Genomic DNA, 27,553 nt, shown 5'->3' on the forward strand with positions numbered 1-27,553 from the left:
AAGACTCCTGGGCCCCACCAAAGAACTACTGAATCTACGCACCATCTCTGGGGACAAAACATTAAAACCTGCGCTTATATGAAGCCTCTCATGTGACAGTAAGGCTTTAAAATTTGAGAACCACAGCTCTTCTCTCACTTACACAAACTCATTTCTGATACATTTTTCTAGAACTATCCTTTTCATTCTACTTATATGAGACAGGGGAAATGATCTGAGGAAGTAAGAGAGATTCTGAAGAAGAGAATGGAAATTAAGCTTAATGGAAGGAGATAGTAAGATCCAGAGGAAAGAAAGTCAGCTCTGAAAATGACTCCAGCCATCTGCTTATTATGTGACCTGGGACAAGTTACTGAATCATCTGAATCATCTCAATTTCCACATCAGTAAAATGAGGATAATGTTAGCCCTACAGTAGAGTTGTTGTGAAAATTAAATGAAATAGAGGCTGTCATTTTCTGGGTACTCATAACTCATAAAAATTTCCTGATATTTTGCTAATCCTTTTATTCTAGCTGTAGAGTGAAAAAAGAAGGCCAGTTGGCTTCAGAAGGTAAGGATTCAAGTTTCAGCTCTGCTACTTATTGGCAGGATGATCCCTGATGGACCAATTAAAGCCTCAGAGCCTCAGTTTTCTGATGGGTAAAATGAGGATAATTATGGCTACCTCATAGAGTACCTGTGTGGATTTAATGAGGTATGATAAAAATAATTAATATTGTATCACCAAGTGCAATACAATATTAATTATTATATTGTTAGTACACATCTCTAATTTCTTAGATTGTATATTCCTGAGGACAGGATACGCCTTTGATTTGTCTTTAAACACCCTCATGCTGCTGAGTGATTTAAGAATCTCTGTACTATGGGGTGACAAAGCGACCTGGGGTTCTGCCCGTAAAGGATGAGTCAAGAACTTTCAAAGAAGAAGCATCTTCTGGTCTACAGAACAAAAATAAGTTTTCATAGGAGGGAGCAGGTGTTGGAAATCCTGATACTCACTCTGGGTGGCATTGACTTCCTACTGAAGGACACAGAGAAAGCCAGATGCAAGTCTGACATGGCTAATTGGGAGGTGTGTGGTCCTCTTGGAGCCTTTTCCTGAGATGTGACAGAGTGCCTGCCAAGACTAATCAAACCCAACTGCTACCCACTTCTGCTGAATCATATGGGGCTGTATTATAGCATCTGAAGGAACCTGGGATTTATCTCTCGTGATGTTGAAGCCCTAGATAGGAAATAGAAAGTCTGGGAACACAGGTGGTGTTTTCATTTCTCCCTGCATTTGAAGGCGATAACTTTGGAAAGCATGGAGGCAGGGAGATGAAAGTAAACGGTGTTAGAGGGGACAGGATTTCTCTTTTCCAGATCAAGGGTGATAATACCATCTATTTGGTCAAATACAGAACTAAGTTTATGTGACATACGGAACTAGCAATTTCCTGACTCAATCAAAAAGAACTGAAGCTCATGTGCCTTTAAAATGGAAAGAAACAGGGTAATAAAGTAAACAATTATGACATATATGGAAGAACCAGTGGAGGGATTTCTAGTAATTCTTAGGGAAAAACAATAGCGAAGCAGATGATGAATTAGACTTATGTCCTTAAATGTCTACACAACAGGGCAGTGAATATGAAAAATTAATGAGGATAATTTAACATTCAAACATGGCTGTAAATGTGGATTCGTAAGAATCACCTAGTTGCATGAGATGAATGGTTTGTGATGAGCATACAGCACTGAGAGGGAGTCATTAGTCATTATAAGAAGGAGATACATTAGGTGCATACAAAACCCTGAGACCTGCAATGATCAGTCAACATGCAGAAGATGAAGAAACGAATGTTAAGTATTTACATTTAGGCTCAAAAAATTAACTGCACAAAAATAACTTAAAAGGCTTCTAGTCTAACAGATTTTCGGACAAAAAGAAACTTGAGGCTTTTAGTTTATGGCAAACTCCAGATGAGTCTGTGGGTGCCGGCACCGTGATAAAGGCAAACCTGCTCATGGCTTCGTGTCACATGGGCTTACTATCTACACTGATAAGACCGTATCTGTAGTATTTTGCCCAACTCTGGACACTGTATTTTAAGAAGCCTCAAAAAGGATGGGCACTCAGGATGATGAAAAATCTGGAAACCATGTTATATGAAAAAGAGTTAAAGGGACTAGGAATATTTATCCCAGGGAATCAAAAGAAAAATGACACAGGAACCACATTTCTGCCTTCTCTATGTGAAGGGCAGTCACAAGGCAGGAGAATTAATACTTATTGTGTATAATCACAGAGGAAAGAACTCCCACCAATGAGTGTGGATTCCAGAGAAACAGAGTTTGCTACGGCTTTCCTTCTGAGTCAGTTATTCAAAGAATGGATCAAGCTATCTTATTAAAATGGGGACTTTCTGGATATTCCAGCTTACTCAGCAGAGGTGAGAGAACCACCCTGCAATGGATAAGCACTAGATCTTGAAGTTCTCTTTCAGCTCTAATAGTTTATGACCCTGCAGCCTGATAAGAAAAGGGAATCAAAAATATACCCTAGGTGTTGAGGCTTCATGCTTTGGAGGAGGTGGTGTAACTAACAAAGAGATAGATATAGAGGGAAGGAGAGCCTGTAGGGAGGGTGATGGTGAGGCTGAGGTTGAGGAAATTAAACTGTAGAATATTCAAATGGTATCAAGAACTCCAGCTGAAGTATCTTCAAATCCAGTTAACTCTGTTTTTTTCTCCAAACCTGGCATTAAGACCCTGTTCAACTAGTTAAGAAGTTCCATTTACCAAGTTTTGGAGGTGAGGAAGAGGGAGGGGAAGAAAAACTAATATTCACTGAATCATTCCTAGGCTTTAGACAGATCATCTAATTTAAATTTCAGAGCAGCTGTATAGGGTACTATTATTTTGTTCACTTTACAGATGAGGAAACTAAAGTGAGAGAAGTTAGGAATTTGTCCAAGGTTAAACTACTGGTAAGTAGAAGTAGTAGTCAAAGCTAGATTCCTTTTATTCCAAAAGATAATGTCCTTAATAAAGACACTATGTGAAAAGCTATGGGCAAGTAAATTCTGGTGTATCACTATTGTCACAAAAGAAATAAAAGTATTCTAATAATAGTCATTTAAGCATAAAGATCTTTTGACTTAGTAGATGTATATAGAATGCATTTGGAACCACATGATAGAAATTACTCAGATCATAGATTCTGAGTATGTTACTTCAGTACTGAAAAGCAGGTTGCAACTAAAACTTTAAGCATAACAGAAATCCAAAAACACATGAAAGCTGTATAGTCTGTTGCTATATTTTTGGTAAGGGTCATGCTGAAAACCGAGTTATTGTAAGTAATAGAGAAAAGACTATTTTGGCCATGGAAATGTATACTCAATTTTACTCCATAAAAGTAAAAATTAATCCACTCAATATGCAAATTAATAAATTAATAAACTCATTTATCTGAATAAAGCTCAAAAAACTAGATTTTGTTTTATCGTAAAGGGGAATTATACCTGTTTACGAAGATTGGTCTTTAAATATCCCAGGACATAAATTACTAGAGGGAAACCTCAGTTACATTTCAAGTAGCATCTTTGTATAATTATTGAAAGTTAGTCATCTATTTTCCTTTTTAACTTGATTTAGATCAGCCAAATATTCACTTAATTTTCTCTTTATCTTCACATAAATTATACATATTCTGGATAAGGAGGATTTACCACCTTTAACTAAGGGCCAACAGTTAAGGAGACTTCAAAAGACAATATTTGATCCTAGATTCCAGTAATATTTTGAGGTCATTCATGTCCACATACAGTGATAACTTAAATTAGTGCCAGTTAACCTTAAAGAATATCTGGATAAATGTATTCTTAATACCTAAATAACAGCTATTTGATCTTTGCTCTGGTCTTATGAAGCAAAATCATTTTAAAAGCTAATAACTTAGATATCATTTAACTGTAAAAGCAAAGATATAAATTAAATAAAAGATTACTCTTAATTACACTAAATCCGTGCGATCCATTGTTATAGTGTCATTTTACAAATGCGTCAGAATAATAAAGTGAAAATAAACACAGTTGTATTATGTGCGATTTGAATACCTTATTGACAAGGACTATAACTTTTCCAGGTTCAGATGCTTTTTTCTTCTTGTCCAAGTGATCCTTGGCAATGTAAACAGCCACTCTGGTTTTCCCACTCCCTGTAGGGAGGCATATAATGATATTTTTCCCCTCCAAGGCTGGTTGGGCAACTTCCATTTGGTAGGGCCTGAGATGCAGTTCTGGCTCAGGGGATGCTCTTTCTGCCACATTTTCTTCCTCTGAAGGAAATTAAAAGGTAGAAAAGTAAGGGAATGGGCAATAAAACAACTAACGCTAGGAAGTCTAAAACCGAACATAGGCTTCTTGTGGTTTAAATTCCCTTTCATGTGTGGTCCAACGCAATCCATTTTTCTATTTTTCCATACCAAATGGGTGTCAGCTCTCTTGGCATTTGCAGGATACAACCAGGCACTCCACCATGGAAGTGGCCTGGGGGTGGAGGTTCCTGGGGAGGGAATGAACAGGATGGTGGGCAGGGAGGGGAGGGAAGAGGGGAGAGTCTTTTCACAGAGTGAGCAAAGCCAGGGGAAATTGCAGAAAGGGCTGTAGTACAGGATTGGCAGTAACAGTTCTTAATGTGTCAGACTTTCCAATTCTTGGTTGAGCCCTTATGCCCTACTTGTTTCTTTTTAGACTTTATACCTATGAATCAAGAGGAATTGGGAAAGCAGGAGTCATTAGTTCTCTTTGTTCTGTATCTGCCCCTCCCCAGCCCTTACCTTTAATTGCAAAGAAGATATTATAGCTAATGCTACTTTCCTTCATTTGAAAAACTTTATCTGACAACCAAATATCCCAAGGCTTGTTTGTCTGTCTGTCTGCCTGTCTATCTATCATCTGTCTATTCCCAAACTCTAAAATGGCAAAAAAAAAAAAAAAAAAAATCCTATTTTTGCCATGTGAGGTAGCTAGATTAAACAAGGGTGAAGGGGAAAAACTTCCCATGCAAGCCTTTAGTTGATAGGTTGTCTTTAAAAGATGAAAAATAATTTTGTTGGTCTGAACTGAATTGTGATAAATTTAGTTTTGAATTTTGGTCTTTATCACTTCCTTATATGTATTCTCCACATCTTTGTATTTTCCTGAAACTCACCATGCAATATATAAAAAATATTTCCAGTTAATATAGATTTCTGAATTTAAAATTCTGATAAAGTACTAATATACATTAATTCTTTGAACATTAGAATAAAATCATTATAACATATCTTGGTTTAAACATGTTTTGTTTAAAAGTGACCTGATTCGGGGAGGGAAAAAAAAAAAAAGAAAAAAGAAAAGAAAAGAAATAAATAAAAGTGACCAGATTTATCTATATTAGCCAGGGGAAAAAGATCTAAAAATGTATAACCTATCATGTGGAATGCAGTAAAATAAATATTATATCAATTTAAAAGCCTGTCTTATGCTTTATATAGTCATAAGGAAAAAATGAAATGACAGCACTTAGTACTTCATTACACATGAAGTGTTCTTTCTCTTATCAATGATTGCAAAAAAACTAAACCAACATAATCCCATTAACTTCACAAAAATTGCTGATGGTTCCATTTCAGCAACTGGATGATTCTATTTAAATGGGTTTTAACTTGTTGTGATAGTCCTATCTGCATAGGTAGGAAAATTCACACCAAATACCACTTAGTAAGAGTCATCTACTAACCTGGCAGGAAATTTGTCTTCTGTATGGATGAGTAAACAAAGATGCAATACATTTAAGTTATCATTGGATCATCTGCCGATTCATTTAATATGATTTTCAGGAGAAACTCATTTAAGATCACCAGCATTTAAAAATATGCATTTACAAGTTTGCTCTCCATGCTTGTTTTGAACTCTACAGCAATCATAATGATTCATCTTCTATTACATTTATGTAAGGTTCAGATTTATTTAAGAATATCATTACTTCTCTGCTAAGTGGCTTTTATAGATTATCAAAATCCTACCATTCTACCTACATTACCAGCATTGATTACCTAACTTCCAAAAGAGCAAGAATATTTGCAAAGGAAGATGTATTTTAAATTGCGTTTAACACCAAGATCCAGTTATTTACTTTTGCTAAATTGATATTTAATTTAGGAAATTCATTAAAAGATATTAACAGATTCCCTTTGTTTAATTTCACTCCAGGTATATTTTTGCATGGATTTTTACAAATAATAAAATTCTGGTTCCCTCGTAGTAGTTAAATGTACTTCTTTAATCATTTCCCCTTTTTATTTTTCACTCTTCCTACTATATCCTTGGGTGATACAAATTAAAAAGAGAAATTAGAGCAATTTTCTGTCTTTTTCCCAAGTAATCTAAAACTAAGTCAAATGAGCACAACATCAATACCACTTATGCATACTAGCTATTTATTATACTGAAAAGTGTAAGATGAGTTAGGAAGCTAAAAGGGCTATCATGTTCAAGATTTGATTCTAGAGCCAAAGTTGTGATGTTTCCCTGCTACTTACCTCATCATGCACCACTAATTCATTGTGCAGTAATTATTCACTAGGTGGCTCTTATGTGCCATGCAGCCCCAGGAATGGAGTCCTTGTCTTCAAGGACTTCAGGGTCTAAAGCACTGTATGCTGCAGCCACTAACAATGTCTGGCTATTAGACAGATAGCTCTATTAGCTTCCATACTTTTGAGTCAACTCTAGGAAACTTGATGGGTAGCCCCAAGTTTAAAAGAGAAACACAGAGTGAATATGGAAAAAATCAGAGTTGGATTCATTGTGAGAACAGCATCCAAAGAAGAGCTGGGTGAGTGCTAAATATTCAGCCTGATTCTTGCCTTATCACATCCTCTGACATAGGGATGGAAGAATTTATCCACATAAGCAATGAAAAGAGAATTTTCTCTTCTCTGTCACCAGAAGGAGAGAACTGGGCGGGTGTCAAGGAGCCAGGAGCCAATTTCCTTTATAAAAGAAATGTTTGGGTTTTTGTTTGTTTGTTTTTTTGTTTCTTTTTGGCTTGCTTTGAAAAGCAAAATCAATTAAATGCAATAATGAATGTGGTATTTAAAATATGCACAAGCTTTGAATAACACTGTGCCCTTCCTCTACAACAAATATTGATTGAAGACCTTGAAATTATACTATGCCATATAAATGGTCAAAAAATAAAATCAAATAGGACTTAAATAATAACATTTTATTGGAACTACACCATGTGGCACATTTCATTCTCACATTGATTTTGACAGCTGAGTTATTCTTGGAGAGAAAAGGTCTGTCACTGCATGTGTTTGAAATCGACAAAGTATTCCTTTACCTATAGTATGTAACCACGGAAAAATACGCCATTCCAGCTGGACAAATATTAATAGGTATTACCTCGAAATAGTAAGGAAATACTTTCTACATATCAGGCCAATGCGTATTGCCAAAAACATTGCCACTTTGTGAGATGCAGTGTATCTCTCTAAAAATGAGAAACAGAAAAACAAAAAAGCCTTCCCTAGCATAATTAGAATATTTAAACTTTAGGAGCCTTACTAATCGTGTTTTCCTATGATGAAATACTTCCACAAAGGAACACAATGTTATGGTATTGGGTCACATCCATGAGCCTTATGTCCCATTATGTAACTGTTGAAGGTGGACAAAGGACATATGAAATAGAGTCCCTTTGCTGTCAGCCTGAAAGGTTAAGATATAATCGCAAACACTGTGATGCTTTTTAGAAATTAAATGCATGTTTACCAATTTGCAATTTATCTAAACCTTTTTTGAACTGATTTCTAATTCACTCTACACGATGCACCTGAGGGAAAGAAATCTCATAATTTTATAAATTCAGAATTTTACTACCCACTATGCGAAGTAATTCTTCATTTCTAAGCACTGACCCCATCTAGAACTTCAATGGGTGCCCTTTGAAAATGAGTTTGTCTTCAAATGTATTTGCCTTTGAAAATGTATTTGCTTTTTAAAAGTAGGTTGCGTTCAGATTTATCACGTCTTTCATGCCACATTGAGGACTGAAAATCAGTAAATAGTTACATTTGCTAACAGCTCTAAATAGACAAAATGGCCAACACATAGGGGATGCCCATTAAATATTTATTGAATGAATGAATATTGTTGAAAAGCCCTTACTTAGACAAACAAAAATTAGGATGAGGTCCAGAAGCTTAAAACAACCATAAAGATGTTAAATATTAGCTAGAGCACAGTTTGAGTTCTAACAGCAATAACATTTAATAGAAATGTTAATTATTAAATCTAACAGTTGTTTGCATAGCAAGTATAGAAAATTCAAATACAATCCACAGAACTAAGCATAGGGCAATAACTTAATAAACACTGCCTGCAGTGAACAGAAAATGAATTAACCCTTTAAAAGCTTGGAAAGCTTTTAGAGCAGATGACCATTTTCATGTAAATGATTTTGTCCCTTCAGGACTATTCTAGCTAAATTTCTATAATTCTTCAGACAATGCAGGGTAATCTGAAATACACAACATTTTCCAAGTGTTTTCTACAACTCAGTCACAAAACAAATGAATACAAAAGTAATTTGTGTTTCTGAATTTGCCAATTTCCTACCGATTCTTAGCTGGCCACATTGCAAAGCATTTTTTGTTTGTTTATAATTTGTTAATTTAATTGTGAGATACTTCAAACACCAGACGAATATAGAGAGGTGTATAACAAATCTCTGAGGATCTATCACCTATTCTTAGAAAATGTTAACATTTTAGTTCAGTAGTAATCATTGGAACTGCACATTCAATCAACAGAAAGAAGCGATATGAATTTGACCAGACTGACAACATTTAGGCAATCTGATAACAGGAGGTATTGCTAAAGTGTGGCATTGAGAAGAGGCGCTCTCGTTTATTGCTGGTGTGCTACCAGCTAATAGAGGGAGCAATTAGGGAAACACCTAATAAAGTTCTCATTTAGTGACAAAAGTGTTTTTGCAAACTCTACTCCTATGCAAGAGATATTTAGGGAAACTGAAACTCTCTTAACTACACGTGTCATTTTTAGTTTTTCATTTTAAAAGGACTTGTTATCTGCAGCTAATCTACAGAGTCACCATCATCTTATTGACAGTATTAATTGATTTATTTTAAAAGTATTTTAATTAAAAAAAATAAGGTTTGGAACACATGTACCAAACTGAATACATCATTTAAATGCAGTCAAATTAACTGAAACAGACAGCATAAATAAAATAGATGACATAATTCTATGGAAGGTGGCATATGCATAATCTTATCGACACCAAAAAGACAAGTACTGGATCAAAAATTAGAGAGCTTGATTCTAAGACTTTCATAAGTTGTACTTTTGAAGAAAGTGAATGGCAAAGTTCCAAAACTACTTCAACTGGAGAAAAGAATTGCTTTAATTGCATAAATACATTAGGGAGGGTATGAACAGCCCCCATGCTTTCCACTATATGGCGTCTTATTTCACACTTTTTAAGGTTTACACAACAGTTAGGCAGTACCTGAATCACTTCCCATGGTGCCTGAATCACTGCCCATGTTGCTGTTATGTCCAAGACTTTCATCTAAGCAGCTGACACTTCCTTCTGCCAAACTTGTGTCTGATTCTGCAAAGGAAAACATTTTAAAATATTTTAAAAATATTTCTGAGAATAAACGTATTTTAACTGCACACCTCTACAGCACACAGTACATACAGTTCAATGCAAGTGGAAAAGGCACACCCAGACAATTATGAATAAAAGGTAAGAGTTCCTGGCAAGCAACATTTAAAAAGTCTACTATGGATGAGCAGCTGTCGGTAGTGAATCAAACACATATACCTACTTGAAGTATCATACATCCGATTCGAGAGCAAATACAAATTTGTAAACACGTGTGACTTTTGATGTCCCCCCACCATGTAAGTTTTGTGCAAGAAGAGAAGATCTAGGCTTGATGGTGGCATTGAGACAAAAAGTACTACACAGAAACCACCGAGTTATTTTAACATAATATGGCAGGGAATTAATAAAGGATAAAGAATTGATAAACCACATGGTTCTATTGATTGGTTCTGAAAAGAACAGTTCAGCGATAAACATTACTTCAAAATCTCACAAAGAATTTGCTCAAAAGGAATATCATTAAAGCCTGGCACTGCAGTTGTAATGGAAGCTTCTGTGAGGCTGGAAATAAATGTTTTCCTTTACTACAATTAAACTAAGCTTCCATCAAAAAGTCACCATGAGGATGAATGTCAAGAGCGTTCCCTTAACTTGTTAATCCCGATTTTTGGTTTTCAGTACTCAGCATCAATTCCTTTGGAAAATCTTTTTTTCCCTCTAGGGAAGACTTCCCTCTTTACAGTTTATTGCCAAGGATTTATGCCATCTTATCCACAGGGATCAGAACTATTGCTAAGCTGGGAAAAGTAAATGAAAGATGGCAGCAAACGCCAGCCCTGGAATCAGGACTTGTGAAATTTGCTGTTGAGGTTGCTCTGAGCCTAACTTGCCCTCATTTAAAATGGGGCTAGTACAATTCACCCTCCAGAATTTGATAACCAGTAAGTAATATTAGGTACAATAAACTCTTACCACTGCAACTTCAGTGCTGATAATTGGAAAATGAAATAAAAATCAAGTTGTTGATTAGTATTAGGGCAGGAGTTCCATTAAATACCGTTCTTACAACGAACAACATTTCATAATATTTATACTTGTTGCATAATTATCACTTCATGCTAAAGCTCCCAAATGCACAAAACAAATTACATAAAGTAGCCGTTAGCTATTTGAAACTAGTGTGAGTGCCACCCATTTAGGGCTAGTAACAGAACCGGTTGAAACACACACATAGTATATTATCAATAAAATTTCTCTGGAAAAAGACCATATACAACTCCTCAAAACTACAAGTATCTTCTTTTTCCTTAACCAGTTTTTTTTTTTTAAGTTGGTGTATTAAGGTACAATTTAGATAATATGAAAATCATTCTTTTTAGGTTGTTTTTTTTAGGTAGGTTTAGTTTGTCGACACTGACACATGTATATAGTTTTGCAACCATCATCACAATCAAGATTTTTCTATCACCTCAGAAGTCCCCTCAAGCCCCTTTGTTTTCATTTTCCTCGTGCTGCCCCCTAGCAGTCCCTGATTTAATTTCTATCCCTATAGCTTTGCCTTCTCCAGAAAATCATATAAACGGATTCACACAATACGTAGCCTCTGTTTGATTTCTTTAACTTAACCTAACACGTTCAAGATGCATCCTTGTTGTTCATATCACTAATCTGTTCCTTTTTATTGCTGACTAGTACTCCATTGAGCATCTACGACATCTGCGATATCTCCCTTCCAATAAGCCTAGTTAGCAGGAAATATAATGGAATTATAACTGATGCCAATCAAATATGTAAGATATCTTTTTTTTTTAAGTTCAAAGAAAGCTGATAAGGAATTTGTGGAAAAATTCTCAACGGACACGCATATTGTTTAAGTATATTAGCACAACACAAATACACTAATTTGAAAATACTGTGCCTACCAGTTGTCGTAGATTAGCTCTCAAACTCAGATTTGAGGAATCCCTTATGACTACACGGGAAAACCTGTATATCTCACTGAGAGATTTTAAATATGGCACTTTGCAATTCCCAGAGGTATGCCTTGTTAGAAGCTTAGAGGCGAGTGTGGGATAGAACTGTCAAGCAGAAGAGCGTTTGGGGCAGATGTACTGATGAAAAGAGAATAAGATTTATAAGGAAAAGGCAAGGTGTAAAATGAGATGGGGAAAATGTCATTGCAAGGATAATTCTAGATCTAGAAATACAGACTAGGATTTCTGAAGCAAAAAAGTAAATTTTGACATGCTTTTCATTTGTTGTTTTAAATAGGGTATTGAGAACTGAAGATAATACCAAAAATACCGAAAAATACGAGTATTATTTAAAATTAACCCTGTATCTTTGTTTCCCATTAAGTGTAATGCACTTGATTTTCATTTGATTCTCTAATCATTAGCAGTTCAACAACAACCTTAAAACTATTTTGTGTATATGTAAAGTCAAAGTTTTCCCCAAGCTCTGTTCTAACATATATAAGTTTGGGGAAGCTATTTAACACAACGTGCATGATTAATTTATAAATATTAAAGAAAGTTGTGACCCCAAATAGGGTATTATTAATTAAGCTTGTTACCTGGATTATTTTGATCTTAACAAACAAATCTGCAGTGTGTTAAGAAAACACTGAGCTCAGTACCTTCACAAATGTAAATTACATTTTAAACCTCAACATTCTATTCTGTGTGGTAGATATCCATTGTCACCTCAGTTTTATAGATGAGAAACCAAGGCTCAGAGAAGTTAAATGATTTATCCTGACCACACAGCCATAATGGGGCCCCAATTTCTGGATCCGAGTCCAGTCACTATTCCAGTGCTTTTTATTTGATAGCACGCAATGGCTGATGCTTTGTGTGAAGCTTTGTAAACAAGCAAACAATCCTATATCTAATAGCGTTAAGTGAAATGAAAGCTGGTTTTTGTTGTCGTTTTAAAGCATATAGACATTTTCATTGTAATGTCGAATTTTCTAGCAATCTTGAAACGGTTTATCTTCTCAAGGGGAAAAAAAGCTAGAGAGATTGTTTTATTTTGCTCACATTTCTGATTTCATCGATAGACTTTCGTTTACTTTACATTTAAACATCCACACTTATTTTTGAAATTTTCTTTTCTGCACATATATAAAAGAGGAACACTTCCATCCTTGTTAAACAAAATTAATTGGAATAATTCTGCTAGAGATAATTATGAAAATGAAAGTGAATATATAGAGGTTTATTTCTTTGTCATTTTGAGGATATATAAAATCTCTACTTTCTCAACACAAAAATAATTTTGTTTCCTAGGCAGCGAATCTTTATGCATTTGATATATATTTTTTTATTTCATAGAAAGAGAAGTACTAGAGGAAATAACTTGAACAATAAAAGAAAATATATTGAAACTCCCATAACATTAAAAATGTCTTTCCCAGAGATTCTCTTCCTGCAGTCACTTAAGAGAAATCATGTTTAAAAAAATCACACACATACACACACACACACACACACACACACACACACACACATAAGGTCACATCAAGTGATTGTGTGATGCCAAAATTAAACCAAGCTATTGAGTTAATAACCCAAGAATTCCTGTAATTGATTTATATAGGATTATTTTGTTTCATCTTTTGTACTTTTCACAGTACGTCAATCTGGACTTATGTCCTGATGAGTAAAGTCATGTGTCTATGATTTTAAAATAGATCAGATAAAATAGAGTAGTCAATTGGAGGCAGGGTGTTGCCATGAAAAGAACATGTGCTATGGAGTCAAACAGATCGATCTCCAGATCTGAGCTCAGCCACTGCTAACAAGTGACTTAACCTTTTTTTTTCTTAAAATTTTAAAATATAGATAGTAGTTTCTATTTTCTCATTTATTTTGAGAATGATTATGTTAGATAAAGGAAATGAATCTTGAAGAGGAACAAATCTTAAATTCTCATGAAGTTGCTACTTAAATGGGCTTTTGAATATTGGAGTTACATTATATAATAAGTTTAGTTAACTTTTATATAGCTGTCATTTCCTCTAGGGAAAATATCAAAGCTGGCTACAAAACAGATTAGAAAATGTTGGTAATTCCTAACTGTTAAAAAAAAAAAAAAAGAAAAAAGCAGTTATTTATATCAAACTTTTTTGGAATGAAAGAAAATGATACTCATCCAATTAAAAGATAGGATTTTCTGTAATAACTTTGTAAACAGCACAAAAAAAGAACAGCTCTGAGTACAATGATCCTAAGACCAGTCCGTAAGCCATGGAAAAAATGCCTCATTTTGCAATCACAACTTGAATATTTTACTAATAAAGCAGAAATATTAACTGGAATCTGAGAAATTTCACATTTAACATCTTCTAGACTTTAAATACTTTAAAATATTTTTAAACCATTTAGAACCAAAAATATTGAAGTTAAAAAAAAAAATCATATGAAAAAAACCTCTTGGTTGAAGGCCTTTTTAGATCTATTTCAATGTAAAGTATGCCGTCTACTGGCCAGTGCTATTATAACAATTAATTTGTAAGGATATTGTTTATTCAACTTAAGGGCTAAGCTTCATTAGGTAAGATACAGATTGGTTCTTCTATTCCTGACAGGTAATGCCCCCCCCCCCAACCATTTTCAATCTAGATGTGTTTCTCACCCCACAGAATACTTCTCTTTTTTTTACCCCTGGCTGTCATACATTCTCTTTGCCGAAAAGTGGTTTTGTATTAGAGCAGGAAGCAGTGCAAGGGGCCAGGGCCTGTACTCGTTGAGAAAGAAGGGCACCAGCAGATCCCATTCCCCCTGAGAGGTAGTGCTTACAAGGTCTGCAAATAATCTAATTTCACTTGTCACAGTACTTTGATATTTATTCTAGTTCTGACCTTGTGGTGCATTTTAGCTTCACCTCTTTAGCTCTTCCCCTTTGCCTGGTTTCATAACCCACGCACCCTGGAATGTCAAAGAGTACCCCTCAAGATTCAAACACATGTGCATGTATGGGCATGCCCAAAACTACTGCGTGGGCTTCCTAAGTGTGTTTATTTTCATACTACTAATAATACTTATTTAGTTTTTCTTTCTCTCTTTCTTCCTTTTCTTTCTTTCTTTCTTTACTTCTTTCTTTTCTCTCTTCCCTTCCTTCCTCCCTACCACCTTTCTTTTTCTCTTTCTTTCTTTCTTTCTTTCTTTCTTTCTTTTCTTCCTCTCTCTCTCTCTCTCTCTCTCTCTCTCTCTCTCAGGGTCCTGTTTCAATAGCTCTTACTGGTACTTAAAAATGAACAACAGTTGAGTATTGCCCATATGGAAAAAGCAGGCTTTTTGTGATGTGTACACTGAGGACTAAGATGAACCTTTATCACTTTCTTTCTTTTCCCTTCCTCTTCTTTGAGGAGCTATACTAGCCAAACCCCTCAAGACCACCAATAAAGTTATTCTGGACTCTCCTCCCACTGTGGGTTCCTTTGACTCTGTGCTTTTCTGTGGGCTCCTATAATTGGATCAGACACATTGCTAAGACCTCTTGTCTTTTTTTTTTTTCTAAAATGCAAAGTATCCTAACACTCAAACACTCCTTTTCTTTTGAAATAACTTATCCTTAATCTTTTTTGAGAGGAAATAGATGACTTTTATTTTCAGCTCTATGTATATGGATTTGTGCGTGTGTGTGTGTGCGCGCACACACACACACACACACACACGCTCACATTTTGGTCTGTCAGATTCTGCTCTCCGTGCCAGGGAACATGTGTTCCCGCAGAATGGAGAGAAGCCACCTCCACCCACCTTGCATATTCTCTCCTGGATCCAAGCTTCTAGGAAATGAGTTCCCCAAAGAGAAAAAACTCTCCTAGAGCCACAGGCCCACATGGCTATCCACGGAGCTCCTTGCTCCTGTTTATAGAATTTATACTGCCGAAATGTTTCCGTCAGAATTACATTTGAATTGTGTGTAAGTAATAGTGTTGGCTTAAATCATCTAGACCCTTTAGCCTTTGGACTTGAGTCCCAATATATAAAAACAGTTATTAAAATACAGGGTTGTGGGGATAACCATATCCACTAGACTCATTCATTCACTGCCAGTCAGTAACAGAGGCAAAAAGTCCCGGAGTGAAAAAGTTATGAGTGAAAAGCTAGATGACCACATGGGAAGTAAGTCTTGGCAGTAACAAGGTTTAGGGATGTCAAGCTAGAAGATGAATTGTAAACTAATTCGGCTGGTAAGCACCCCTTAGGAAGAAGTATTCAAGTTAAGCAGGCTTAAGCAAATGTGAGGAAAGTATGGGGAGATACATTTAAGGTTGTCCCGATAAATGCTCAATGGTCAGCTGTTTGGGGGGGAAAGCCACGATATAGAAGCATCTGTTAATTTCCATGGTGTAAATATTCCTGCCAGGGCTGATTTTAAGCTCCCAGCATGATGTCACAGAGTGGAGCTGAGCAGAGATGTGTGCATCTGGCTCCTGCAAACCAGTGGGAGCCGGTTCCAGCTACCCAGAGGATTCATTCCTCCGATTAAGGATTCTCCCACAAACATCATCTAAAACGATCAGGCGTGCATTGTGCTAGTATTTCATAATTGGCCAAACGATGAATGATAAACTTGTAAGAGTATTTTTTTTTTGCCTTAGAAAAATCATTTATAAAAACTATGGAGAAACCCATTAACACTCATTGATATAAGAAGTCTTATCTCACCCATCCTCCTCCATAAATGCTCCCCTCTTAACCGAATTATTCTCCTACATCCATAGTTACAGAATTTTGTTGTGTTTACTATAGCTAGATTCATTTTGTATAGACTTTTGTTTTCAGGGCACTTTCAGATTCACTGCAAAACTGAGCAGTATGGAAACTTTCCCCACAAGCCCTGCTCCCACACATGCAGAGCCCTCCGCATTATTAACACCCCTCACCCTAAACATACTTTGAACTTTCCTACACCTACTCTCTTGTTCACAGTGCCCATGCGGTCTGAAATGCTGCCTGCCGCTTCTGTGCACAGACCCAACCCAGGACTGGATGAACGGAGGTCTCCGCTTCCTCCTCGGGGAGGCTGTCTCTGCACCTTCCTTCCTTCCCAAGTCTTCCCTCCTTGTCCCTGAACACATTCTCTCTTTCGCTCTGGACAGTGACTGTTTCTCTTTGGGGGGCCATAACTTGTTTTCTGGAACTGGGTTCTAAACTCTTTGAGGGTGAAGGCAATACCCCCAGGACTCGGTTCTCTCGGTAACAAGACCTGACGAACTCACTCTGTGGCTTCTTGTCTTCATCCGCATGCTAAATAGAGAAGGTAAGGCCTGAGCATCAAACTGAAATAAAACCCGCCGCCTTTGTTAAAACGGTGCTAAAAAAAAAAAGAAGTTTTTGGTTTGTAGCCATGAAAGGATGTCAGGAAAATAAACCCAGCATGTCATAGCTGCACACCAGGGATAGCCTTTCTGTCAAAATACCTATGGCCTCATTCCTGAGATATGAACAACAGCCCTCGTGGAACTATTAAGCGATTAGAAGTCATATAAGTAACTTAGATAGCTCCAGGTAGGTTTCAAATAAAATAGAAACCCATATTAACCTTTAGCAAACACTAACATCAGCAGGGACAGCATCTCTCTCTCTCTCTCTCTCTCTCTCTCTCTCTCTCTCAGCTCAAATTAGTATTTGCCTTTTAGATTGCCTCAGTAGTATTTCTAGTTCTAATAATTAATGTACTTAAATTTAGCAAAATATAGAAGTAAAGGATAGTTATCTGAAGTCAAACCAATCCTGTAATAGTGTGGGTTATTTTGACACAATCTTATTGTATGTTGCTTTATCGATCATCTTTTCCACTGAGGTCTTAAATGCTATATGGTATTTTTTTTTCTAGAGATTCTAAAAATCTCTAAATTTCTAGAGGCTGGTGCCATAAAACATTATTCTGGTCTTCAAGTGCAAGGATAAATTTTGTGGCATTTTTACAGAAATTAGTATAGACCAAATCTAAGATTGGACTTTGGTCTATAAAAAGGCAAAACAAAACAACAACAAAAAAAGTGCTATAACAGATTGGGCCAGGGAGAAGGAGGCTGTTTTATAAAGGTCAATTTTTAAACCCCTCCTACAGAACATGATCTATGCAAAATATATCCACAATATATTCCAAAGCATAATGTCACCGGATAAACCTAAGGAGTGGAACATATGGGGGAATATGAAAAAGAAGGTATTAAAGTCTGAAAACAAGCAGGTTGGTAAGCTCATTAGCTGGGGTGGAATTTTAAAATCTTCACGTGAACGAATATATAAATCAAAATATACACATGCATTCACAGTCATGCGCACTGTATATTCACACATGGCACATTCTACAGTTACATTATAATCTTCCACACTGGAACAGTGAATCCCATTCTCTTTTTAATGTAAAAGCGCCCTCTGCTGGCCGACATGAGGTACTGGCATTTTCTAGTTTTCCTAACCAAGATCCAAGACCGAATGATAAAAGAAGTCTGGGAGATTTTATGTGAAATTCTGCATAAAAGTAAGTTTATTACAAATACGCGTTTTATTTTGTTTTGAACCTCATTTTCTTTACTTTTATTTTATTATAGATCATTAATTCCTGAAATAGTATAATGTAAAGGTCGGTGTAGAAGAACCACGTGCTTGTTTTGAGAAAGCAGTAACAGCAGACTATTAAAAACAGTCTATTAAAGACTATTAAAAATAGACTATTAAAAATTGTACAACCAATTTTACTGAAAGCCTATAGAATTAAAATAATCCAGCTAACTTTGTATTTTCTATAATTAAAATATTTTCAATGGAAGAAAATGAACGTGGGCTTTGTGTTCCTCTGATGTTTTCTTGGGAGTTGGGGGTTTTCCAATATTTTCTCGTTATGAGAGATGGCCAGTGACTTTAGAAAGCAGGACTATACCATCCAGCATTAAAATTCTACTCATAGTCTGAGAACTATTCAAATATCCTTTTGAAATTATTGGGTTAATTTGGAAGAAGGCAAATTTTAAAAATTGGTATATCTCACTTATTAACCAGTTTTGAATGGGAAGCACATAGTTGGAAGGAGGGAGGAAGAACAATGCCAGCCCCCAGTGTGGAGTCAGGACAAAATCACTCTCCAGAGCCATCTACTAGGGAATCCTGATACATCACCCCAAGGATGAAGGAGAAATGGGATTCAACTTGGTTTCAGGGTGGGCTACCGTTCCCAGCGGTAGTAGATCTCACCCTGTCAGGTGTGTCAAGGAGTAAAAAGGGCTAACAAACAACATACAAGGAAACTTTGCATTGAAATTATAAATAATTACCATTTGTATGCACCAAGACTATGCACTGAAAAAATATTTTAGAAACTGGTTCAGAAATAAAAATTAGAGGAGTCAATTTAAAATTAGAAATAATTCAAGTCACATTTTTTCTTTCTGCATATGAAAATTCATATTTATAGAATGTGTGCAGCTTAAGTAATACGTTTCTTTCAATGCTACTTTGGTAGCATTGACTATATTTGAGCTGTATATGAAATCTTAATCCAATATATTAGAATTCAAAATAAAGATTATACATTACCAGTATCGATAAAATACAAAAAACAAAATTATGCAAATGCATATCAGAAACTATGGGATAACTCCTCCTTTATTTTGATTGCTAACTCTACGAAAGGATGACAGGATAGGCAAAATCTTCCTACCGTAAATTTTGCAACAAAAACTTGAAGCAAAAAAACATCAGTAGCTGCTTTGGACTAATGGTACTTTAAAAGTTATTTATATCCGTCATCTTAGTTCTGGAGAGCAATAAGAAAATAAACACACACTTGGAATGATCCATAGCATCTATGAGTAGTGGTGTCTAAGGCCTAAGGTTAAGGAACTACATTTTAATAAATAAATTACCCTTCGTTACTTCTCTGAAAAGGGCTAGAATGGATTGGATTGACTTGCTCCCATGTGCACAGGGAAGTCCATACGGCATAAGGATCCTACAAACCTGAAGGTCGTTAAACTCTCTGGATTGGGTGGGGTAGTCAGATCACTGTTAGCATACTATACTTTCACAGGTTCTCAGACCAGCACATGTTTTAATAGGCTGTACTTGCATTTACTGTATGACTGTTATTAGCACTTACTGTGCAGCCACATAGTGACTACTGTTTGACTGACGTGCCCATCAGTTGAAAGTTCCATGAGAGCAGAAGCCCACCTCTCTTACGTTCCCCCACGGTATTTGCAGTGCTAAACACTGAACACTGCATGCCTGGGACGTGATAGTAGTTAAATAAATGTTTGTTACATGAAAGAATCAAAAGGTACAGAGATCAAATGGGAGGGAGGGTGAGAGGGAAGACAAGAGGGGTAAAAAACAAAACAAAACACACACACAAAAAAACCCTTTCTGTCCCCTAAGGCCATTATTACGTTCTAGATTTTTTTTTTTTTCACAAAATGCAACTTAAAGTTTTATGTGAACTAGTAAGAAAATAGAAAAATTTTAAAGTTTTGCCTTTAATTTTGTTCACTTTGAGACTCAGAATCCTCTGTAGATACATAAACTACAGGCTGATGAGATGCATTGCTGGCAACCTTTGATGAAAAACTCGCATTTGAGATGCAGGATCGTCTGCCGGCTTCAGTCCTGTCTTTGATTCTTTCTAGGGTGGATTTAGAAAGTAGCCAGTAACCCACGGAGACGTCAGGTAGCCTACCAAGGAAGTATGTTAAAATGTGACAAACCTACATTCAGATAGTACATTTGGGCATTCCTATCAGATCACGATTTCTGAAAGAAAGTGCAGCTGCTCAAATGAGAAAAAAAAACCCTCTAGAATTCAAGTTTTTGCTATTCTATATATTAAGCCTGACTACCTAACGTGTGGTCCAGGACCAGCAGTACTGTGTCACCTGGGAGCATGTGAGGAACACAGAATCTCAGGCCCCACACAGGACCTACTAAATCAGAATGCATTTCAGGAAGACCGGCTCCCCTAGGTGATTCAGACACACAGGAAAGCCTGAGAAGCATTGCATTAAAAAAAATAATAAAGAAAGAAAAGAAAAGAAAAGAAAAGAAAAGAAAAGAAAAGAAAAGAAGAGAAAAGACAAGAGAGAAGAGAAGAGAAGAGAAGAGAAGAGAAGAGAAGAAAAAACACACAAAAAAACTATAAACAAGGCACAAGGTTGAATAGCAGGCAAACTATAATACACACTGGTGCTACTTATGACAAGATTGCTATCCTACATGTTTCATATAGTTCATATAAACCATCAAGAAGAATATTAATACACTAACAGAAAAATAGATAGGCAACTAGCAACAACAAAAAGAATAAACTTATAAAAATGCTTTTCATTGGAAATCAAAAAATTCAAATTCAAGTAGCAAGATACCAAATTGGCAAAGTTTGAAGAATTACCTCTTCTTGTAGAAGAGACATCAGGGCAATACACACTCGTATACTCCCGAAGAACATGTAATTTGGTACAAGTTTCTGGAGGTAACTTGACATTAAGTATCAGGTATTTTAATATTGTAGAGATCATTTGATCCAGAAATTCCAGTTATGTAATATGCTTTTAAGAATTAAATTTAAAAAAAGGAATTAAATTGAAACATATATATTAAGGGACTTGTTCACAATGTAGAGATTTTTAAACATCCTAAATATTTAACAATTGATTAATTAATTATAAATCACCCAATAAATGGAAATATTAAGTCACTAAAAACCAGGCTGTGGAAGAATACCTAGGAACACAGGAGAAATGCCACCATGTATAAAACATTCACTTATGTAAAAAGATTAGAAGGATAGATAACCCAAATGTTAAGAGTAATAGATCTACATTGCTGCAGTATGGGTGACTTTTTCCTTGTATGTTTTCACATTTTCCAAGTATTCTGCAATGCAACTGTATTACTTTTCTGAAGTAGAAAATAGTAAACTTTGGGGGGCACCTGGCTTGCTCAGTCAGTGGAGTATGGGACTCTTCATCTCAGGGCTGTGAGTTCGAGCACCACCCTGGGGCTAGAGATTATTTTTAAAAAATGGAGAAAAAATAGTGAACTCTGCAGTGGTGTGATAGAGTCAGCTTAAACGGGCTCGCAAAAACCAATTGTTAAATCTTCAGGAATTTTGTGAGCAGGCTGTCAAACACAGTCATTTTAAAAATTAAATTATATAGGGGCACCTGGGTGGCTCAGTTGGTTAAGCGACTGACTCTTGATTTCGGCTCAGGTCATGATCTCACGGTTTCGAGGTTGAGCCCCGTATCTTCGGCTCCACACTGAGCCTGAAGCCTGCTTGAGACTCTTTCCCTCTCTCTCTGCCCCTTCCCTGCTTGCACACACCCTCTCTCCCTCAAGTTCTAGAAATAAATACATACATACACACATAAATAAACATTAGCAAATGAATTATATAAATGTATAATTAAATAAATTGTATTGAAATCAAGGTAATGAATACTTAAAACTCATCACTTCCTTATCGTGTTCCTGAAATTTACTATCATCCGTGACGTTGATGCTGTTTACGCCCCTCGTGTCTGCATCCTGGAAATGCTAACACCATGGTGAGCTCCCTCTTTTCTCTTCCCAGCTCAGGGACATGATGTTGGAGGTTTGACACCAGCTTTAGTGGGAGCATTTGCCCTGTGAGGACTGGCAAATGCTACAAGTCAGGACTTCCCTTCTTTCCTCCCAGACACTTGCTTGTTCAACATTTACCAGCATACTACAGATCCTGAAAAATTGTTTCTTTTAAATGACTATTTCCTATGAAAATAGAATGCAGCCCTTAGGTGGGGAAAGGGGAAGGGAGAAAGATCTTCCTATCGTGAGAAAATTAGGGAAGGAAATGTAATTAAATTGGTATTATTGTTCCAGTGACTTCTCATATCAGAAAGGTGGTCATGGCGGTAAACAGTTCTCTCACCAATTAGTTACTGCAAATCAAGCCAACCCCAATTTAGCCTCCCCTCATCTGCCTTTCTACAGCCTTGCTTTTGGTGTCTACAAAAACTGAACCTCTCTGAGACATCCCAGTCTATGAAATAAGAAAAAGATAATGAACGGCCTTTTACTTTCTCAGAGCTTTGGATGAATCAAACTAATTCATACATTTGAAAGTATTTGAAAACTATGAACTATAATAAGGTATGCTTATAAATGCCTATCACATTACAAAGACCATGGGTACCTTGTAAGGCAAAATTAGAACCAAATATGTTCATATTCATCACATATTAATATTGCATTAGTTATGAAAACATTTTTAGCCACAAAGGAAAAATGTAATCTTGTCTAGAAATAAGATTTTAATAAAAATGCTTGCAAAACCCCAAAGCCTGAATTTTCTCCCTCTGTGTAACAGATCGTGATGTCATCAATCCACCCACTGATTGTTTCTGGAAGTCGTAATTAGTAAACTGCTGTAAAATGTGTGCAGGTTCCAAATACCTGAAGTTACACAAGGATCCGCAAAAGACGATTCCAGTGAGTGAGTCTCCATGTCCCGACCTTCTTTGTCTGGACTTAGGTGACCCGTGGCTGCAAGAACCCCCTCTTTAACTTCAGGGCCATCTTCTTCTTGTGATAAACTCTCAGTCCCTATGAATACAGCATGAGACTGTAAACAATAGTGCAATGCAAGTTTTTATAGAGTCTGCATAACTGTGATTGCTATCCTGAAAACAAAACAGGAGTTCCTAATAGGCATTTACCTGCATATACTGGAGTACTTTGAAATTCTAAACAGAACGTAAATTGTACGGTAATGCAAGTTTCTACACAATATAAATAGCTGTTATTGTTATTGTGAAAACCAAGTGGAAGTTTCTAGGAGAAATTTGCCAGAATATACTTTCATACTTTGACATTTTGAAAAGCGAGGAACATATTTTTTGTTATGATACAGTATTTCTATTTTTAATGTGGACACAGTGAGTAATTCTTTTGTAATGGTTAAATTTTATCTAAAAAGACAGTAAAATAAGTATTATGCTAGTCACAAAAAGAGCATGATGATGTCCTAGCTGACCATTACTGGTAGGAGGTAAGCCACGGATGCAGTGATACAAAGTTATATTTAAGGCTGAATTATGAAAATGCAAATTTGGTGGTGGTTTTCTTTAGCTTGCGCTCTTGCCATTTTGTTCCCTCGCTATGTGTTCTACATGAGATGTACATATGCTTTAATGTCAGCCTAAATTCATGTATTTTGGATATCTGGAGATTTTTTAGGAATTCAATGAAATATTCTGTATCCCTCCCTTCTCTTTCCCTCCATTTCTCCCAACGGCCTTTCTTCCTTCCTTCAACCAACATGTTTTGAGTGTTTTCTTAAGGGACTATGTGAGCTACAAAGAAAAATCAAGTTTCTGTCCTCTCGCAGCTACAATCTATCAGCGAAGACTGATCCCATAAATAAAATTGCTTAAAGTATCGTTTTGGATTAGCCCATCTTAAAGAAAGTATGTCTGTGTGTGGAGAATTTCCTAAAGAAAATTGTTGTGACTTTGGACTCTATTAGATGACTTGGCAATGTCTGCAGGTACACATTTTGTTTGGGGTTCATAATCATAATAATCAATTTATTTTACACTTATCATATTAAGTGCGATAGAAATGTTGAATCATTTAATCCTCAAAGTAGCCCTAGGTAATAGGTAATAGTATTCTCCCCATTGCACAGAGGAGTAAACTGAGGCACAGAGAGGCCAAGGACTTGCTCTAGAGTTACACATCGAGGGAAGTAAAAGAGCCAGGATTCAAGAAGCATCAGGATCTGGAGCCTAGGCTGCTGTAACAGTCAGCTCAGGCCACAATAACAAAATACCATAGACTGAATGACGTAAGCAAGAGAATTTTACTTTCGCATAGTGCTGGAGATCGGAAGTCCTAGATCAATGTGCCAACAAGGTTGGTGTCTGCTATGAGTTTTGCAGCAGGCCGCCTTCTCACTGTGTCCTCACATGGTGGAGAAAGAGAAGGGGTCTCTTCTTACAAAGCCACAGTCCTATCAGATTACGGCTCACCCTTCTCTCTTCATTTAACCTTAATTACCTCCTTGGAGGCCCTATCCATAGAAACAGTCACATTAGAGATTAGGGCTTCAATATATGGATTTTGGGGAAACACAATTTCATCCATAGCAGCTCCTCACCACAAGAATAGTCACAGCTAACGTTACTCTGGTCATTAAGGCCAGAAAAATGCTTGGATTCCCATCCAAAGAGGTACGGTTGAGCAAACAAAACTTAAAGCCCAACTCCTCTGATTGGATGTTCTGAGGAAATGAAAAACTAAGCCCAACTTTTTGGAGTGAGTTGATCAGGAGCAACCTGCCTGCAGTCGGGGTGTTGAGATACTGCACAAATGCTGCCCCATCCAGGGATTGGTGTTGTCCTTCCAACCTTCAGAGGAAGCTCGGTGACCCCTTCGCACGCTGCCCCCTGTCCTCACGGAAGCTCATATCTGGGTCAACATGCATCACCACTTGCAGTGGTTGAATGGAGGAGAAGCCCCAACCACGAGAGGGCCTGGCTGTGGGACCAGTGAGGGAGGAAGGGGGGATGGATAGCTGGTGCCACTGTTTTCTTTTCACAAGGCCTTTCCCCCTTTTACAAAGGGCGTGGCCCTGACCAGCCAAGATATGTGCGTGGGCTTAGTCCCTAAGCCATTCTGAAACAGACACATAAAGACCTCATATCAACACAAAGTCGTGGCATGCAGTAAAGAAAGGTAAGAGGAAGGCATGAGAACACCAGGTGTATGTGACGAGGTGTTAACGATGTAGCTATTACCTGGGATTTACTATATTCACCCACATTACTCTTGTTCAAAGAATTGTAATTTTTAAAATTACACTACCCTTCCAGCAAAGCTTTTGTCTAGAGGAACTTAAAAATATTTTAGAAAGAAATATGGCCAGACATGTTGTCTATATCAGGGGAATCTAGAAGACACTTTGGAGCAGATCTTCTAGACTCCATCCTAAACAGGAAGCCACTGAACACAACTGTAAAATGGGTAGGTACCATCAAACGTGAGGGATGGATATGACAAGGTCTTGTGACCCGAAAGGCTACCCTTTCTAATATCACTTGATACACTGAGACCACTATTTCCCAGGGAACAAACAAACAGATGTAGACTGCAGCCACTTTCTCTTTGAAATTTAAGCCCTTGAATGTTTGTCATGGATGGAAATGGTTCCATGAGGTCCTGAAAGGGAACTCATCATGGATGTGTGCGTGTCTGTCTGCCTATCTCTGTGTATATACATACATACAACAGATATATATATATATATATATATATATATACACAGATATATACACATGTATATATGAGTGTGTGTGTGTGTGTGTGTGTGTGTGTGTGTGTGTTTGTGTGTATTTGTAGCTACTGGGCAAAATCAAGCTATTTTATAAATAACATAGAATGAAAATATAATATGTTGTTTATTCTAATAATTGAGTAACTATCTGTTTTTATTCCACACAAACAACTTAGAAAAGTGTGTACTGTGTATCTTATTCCATTAGAAAGGCATATGTGGCGATAGGAACTTTGCATGTCTCATTTAAGTCCACATTTATGTCACCTAGAACAGTGTCTCACACTCATTCCATGTTAATTGAACAAATGATGGAATGACTGGATTAACAGAAAAAGTCAAGTAGGCCTGAAGTGACTCTAATCTATTTAAATCATTCATTACCAATTAGCTTTTGATTTATCTTACATATGAGATTTTTTAAAACATAAGATCCATACCCTGAAAAGAAAAATAAGATGGTAGTTTACATTAGATTTAGAAATAATATATGTGCAAGGGCTCTAAAATGTTACTTTTATTATAATATTTGAAGGATCAAAGAAACAGGAATTAATTTGAGATATGCTGGTAATTACTAACCTTTTAACAAATATTTAATAAATTCCTTAAAAATTGATATAAATGTCCAGAAGACTATGCAGCAGAGTTGTAATAGCCACTAAAATATTTTCTTCCAATTTATTGGTTGTCTAATCAATGTATCAATTATTTTGAGTAAAACTTTTAGGTAATCACTGTGTTTCCAATATAGGATGGGTCATAGAAACAGTGTTAGACTAGTGGTCAGCTGCCAATATTCTAGCCCACTTGGCTGAGTTTTGTGACCTTTGGTAAGTTTATTTCTTCCCAGGCAACAGTTTCCTCATTTGTAAAGGGGAAAAAAAATAGATGATCTCTCAAATTGCCTCCAGTTTTGAAATTTTGATTCTATCTTAGTGCTTAGTGTTGTGTCTACAGTCTTCATTAAACTCTCAATCACTAGGAAAAATGTACACTCTTTCTTAGTAAAATAAGATACCTGCATTGCTTCCAAAGCAAGTGGTGCCTGTTAGCTCCTCGACAAGGGCATAGTTTTCTGTTTGACGCAAAACAGTCAGAAATGCAGAAAACCAGTTTTCTTTCTGCACGATCCTTTTCAGTAGCTCTCTTACACCTGATTCATTTCCATTGCTTTCTGCAGCAGAAATCTGTTTTAAGGGAAAAGGAGGATAAAAAGAAAAAACATCTTTTTTTGCATTTTTATTTTATTTTTTTATTCTAAAATTTACTTTAAAAAAAATATAATTTATTGTCAAGTTGGCTAACATACAGTGTATACAGTGTGCTCTTAGCCTCAGGAGTAGATTCTCGTGATTCATCACTTACACAAAACACCCAGTGCTCATCTAAGCCAATGCCCATCCCACAATTTCCCTGCCTTCCCCACCCCCAACAACCCTCAGTTTGTTCTCTGTATTTAACAGTCTCTTATAGTTTGCTTCCCTCTCTGTAATTATTTTTTCTTCCCCTTCCCCCATGGTCTTCTGTTAAGTTTCTCAAC

General features: G+C 36.5%; 1 protein-coding gene across 2 annotated transcripts in view; it reads right to left on the reverse strand.

The window, feature by feature from the left end:
- IFIH1 (interferon induced with helicase C domain 1) overlaps positions 1-27,553 on the reverse strand; it is a 54,750-nt gene that overhangs the window by 17,830 nt on the left and 9,367 nt on the right. For both annotated transcript variants that reach the window (XM_042994570.1, XM_007078447.3), the window contains exons 2-5: positions 27,032-27,200; positions 23,130-23,279; positions 9,577-9,681; positions 4,110-4,330 (exon numbers count right to left, since the gene is read on the reverse strand). In XM_042994570.1, the coding sequence (XP_042850504.1) occupies positions 4,110-4,330; positions 9,577-9,681; positions 23,130-23,279; positions 27,032-27,200 (645 nt within the window). The remainder of the gene's footprint in view (positions 1-4,109; positions 4,331-9,576; positions 9,682-23,129; positions 23,280-27,031; positions 27,201-27,553) is intronic.

This window comes from Panthera tigris, chromosome C1 (assembly GCF_018350195.1).
Source record: "Panthera tigris isolate Pti1 chromosome C1, P.tigris_Pti1_mat1.1, whole genome shotgun sequence".
Taxonomy (NCBI): domain Eukaryota; kingdom Metazoa; phylum Chordata; class Mammalia; order Carnivora; family Felidae; genus Panthera; species Panthera tigris.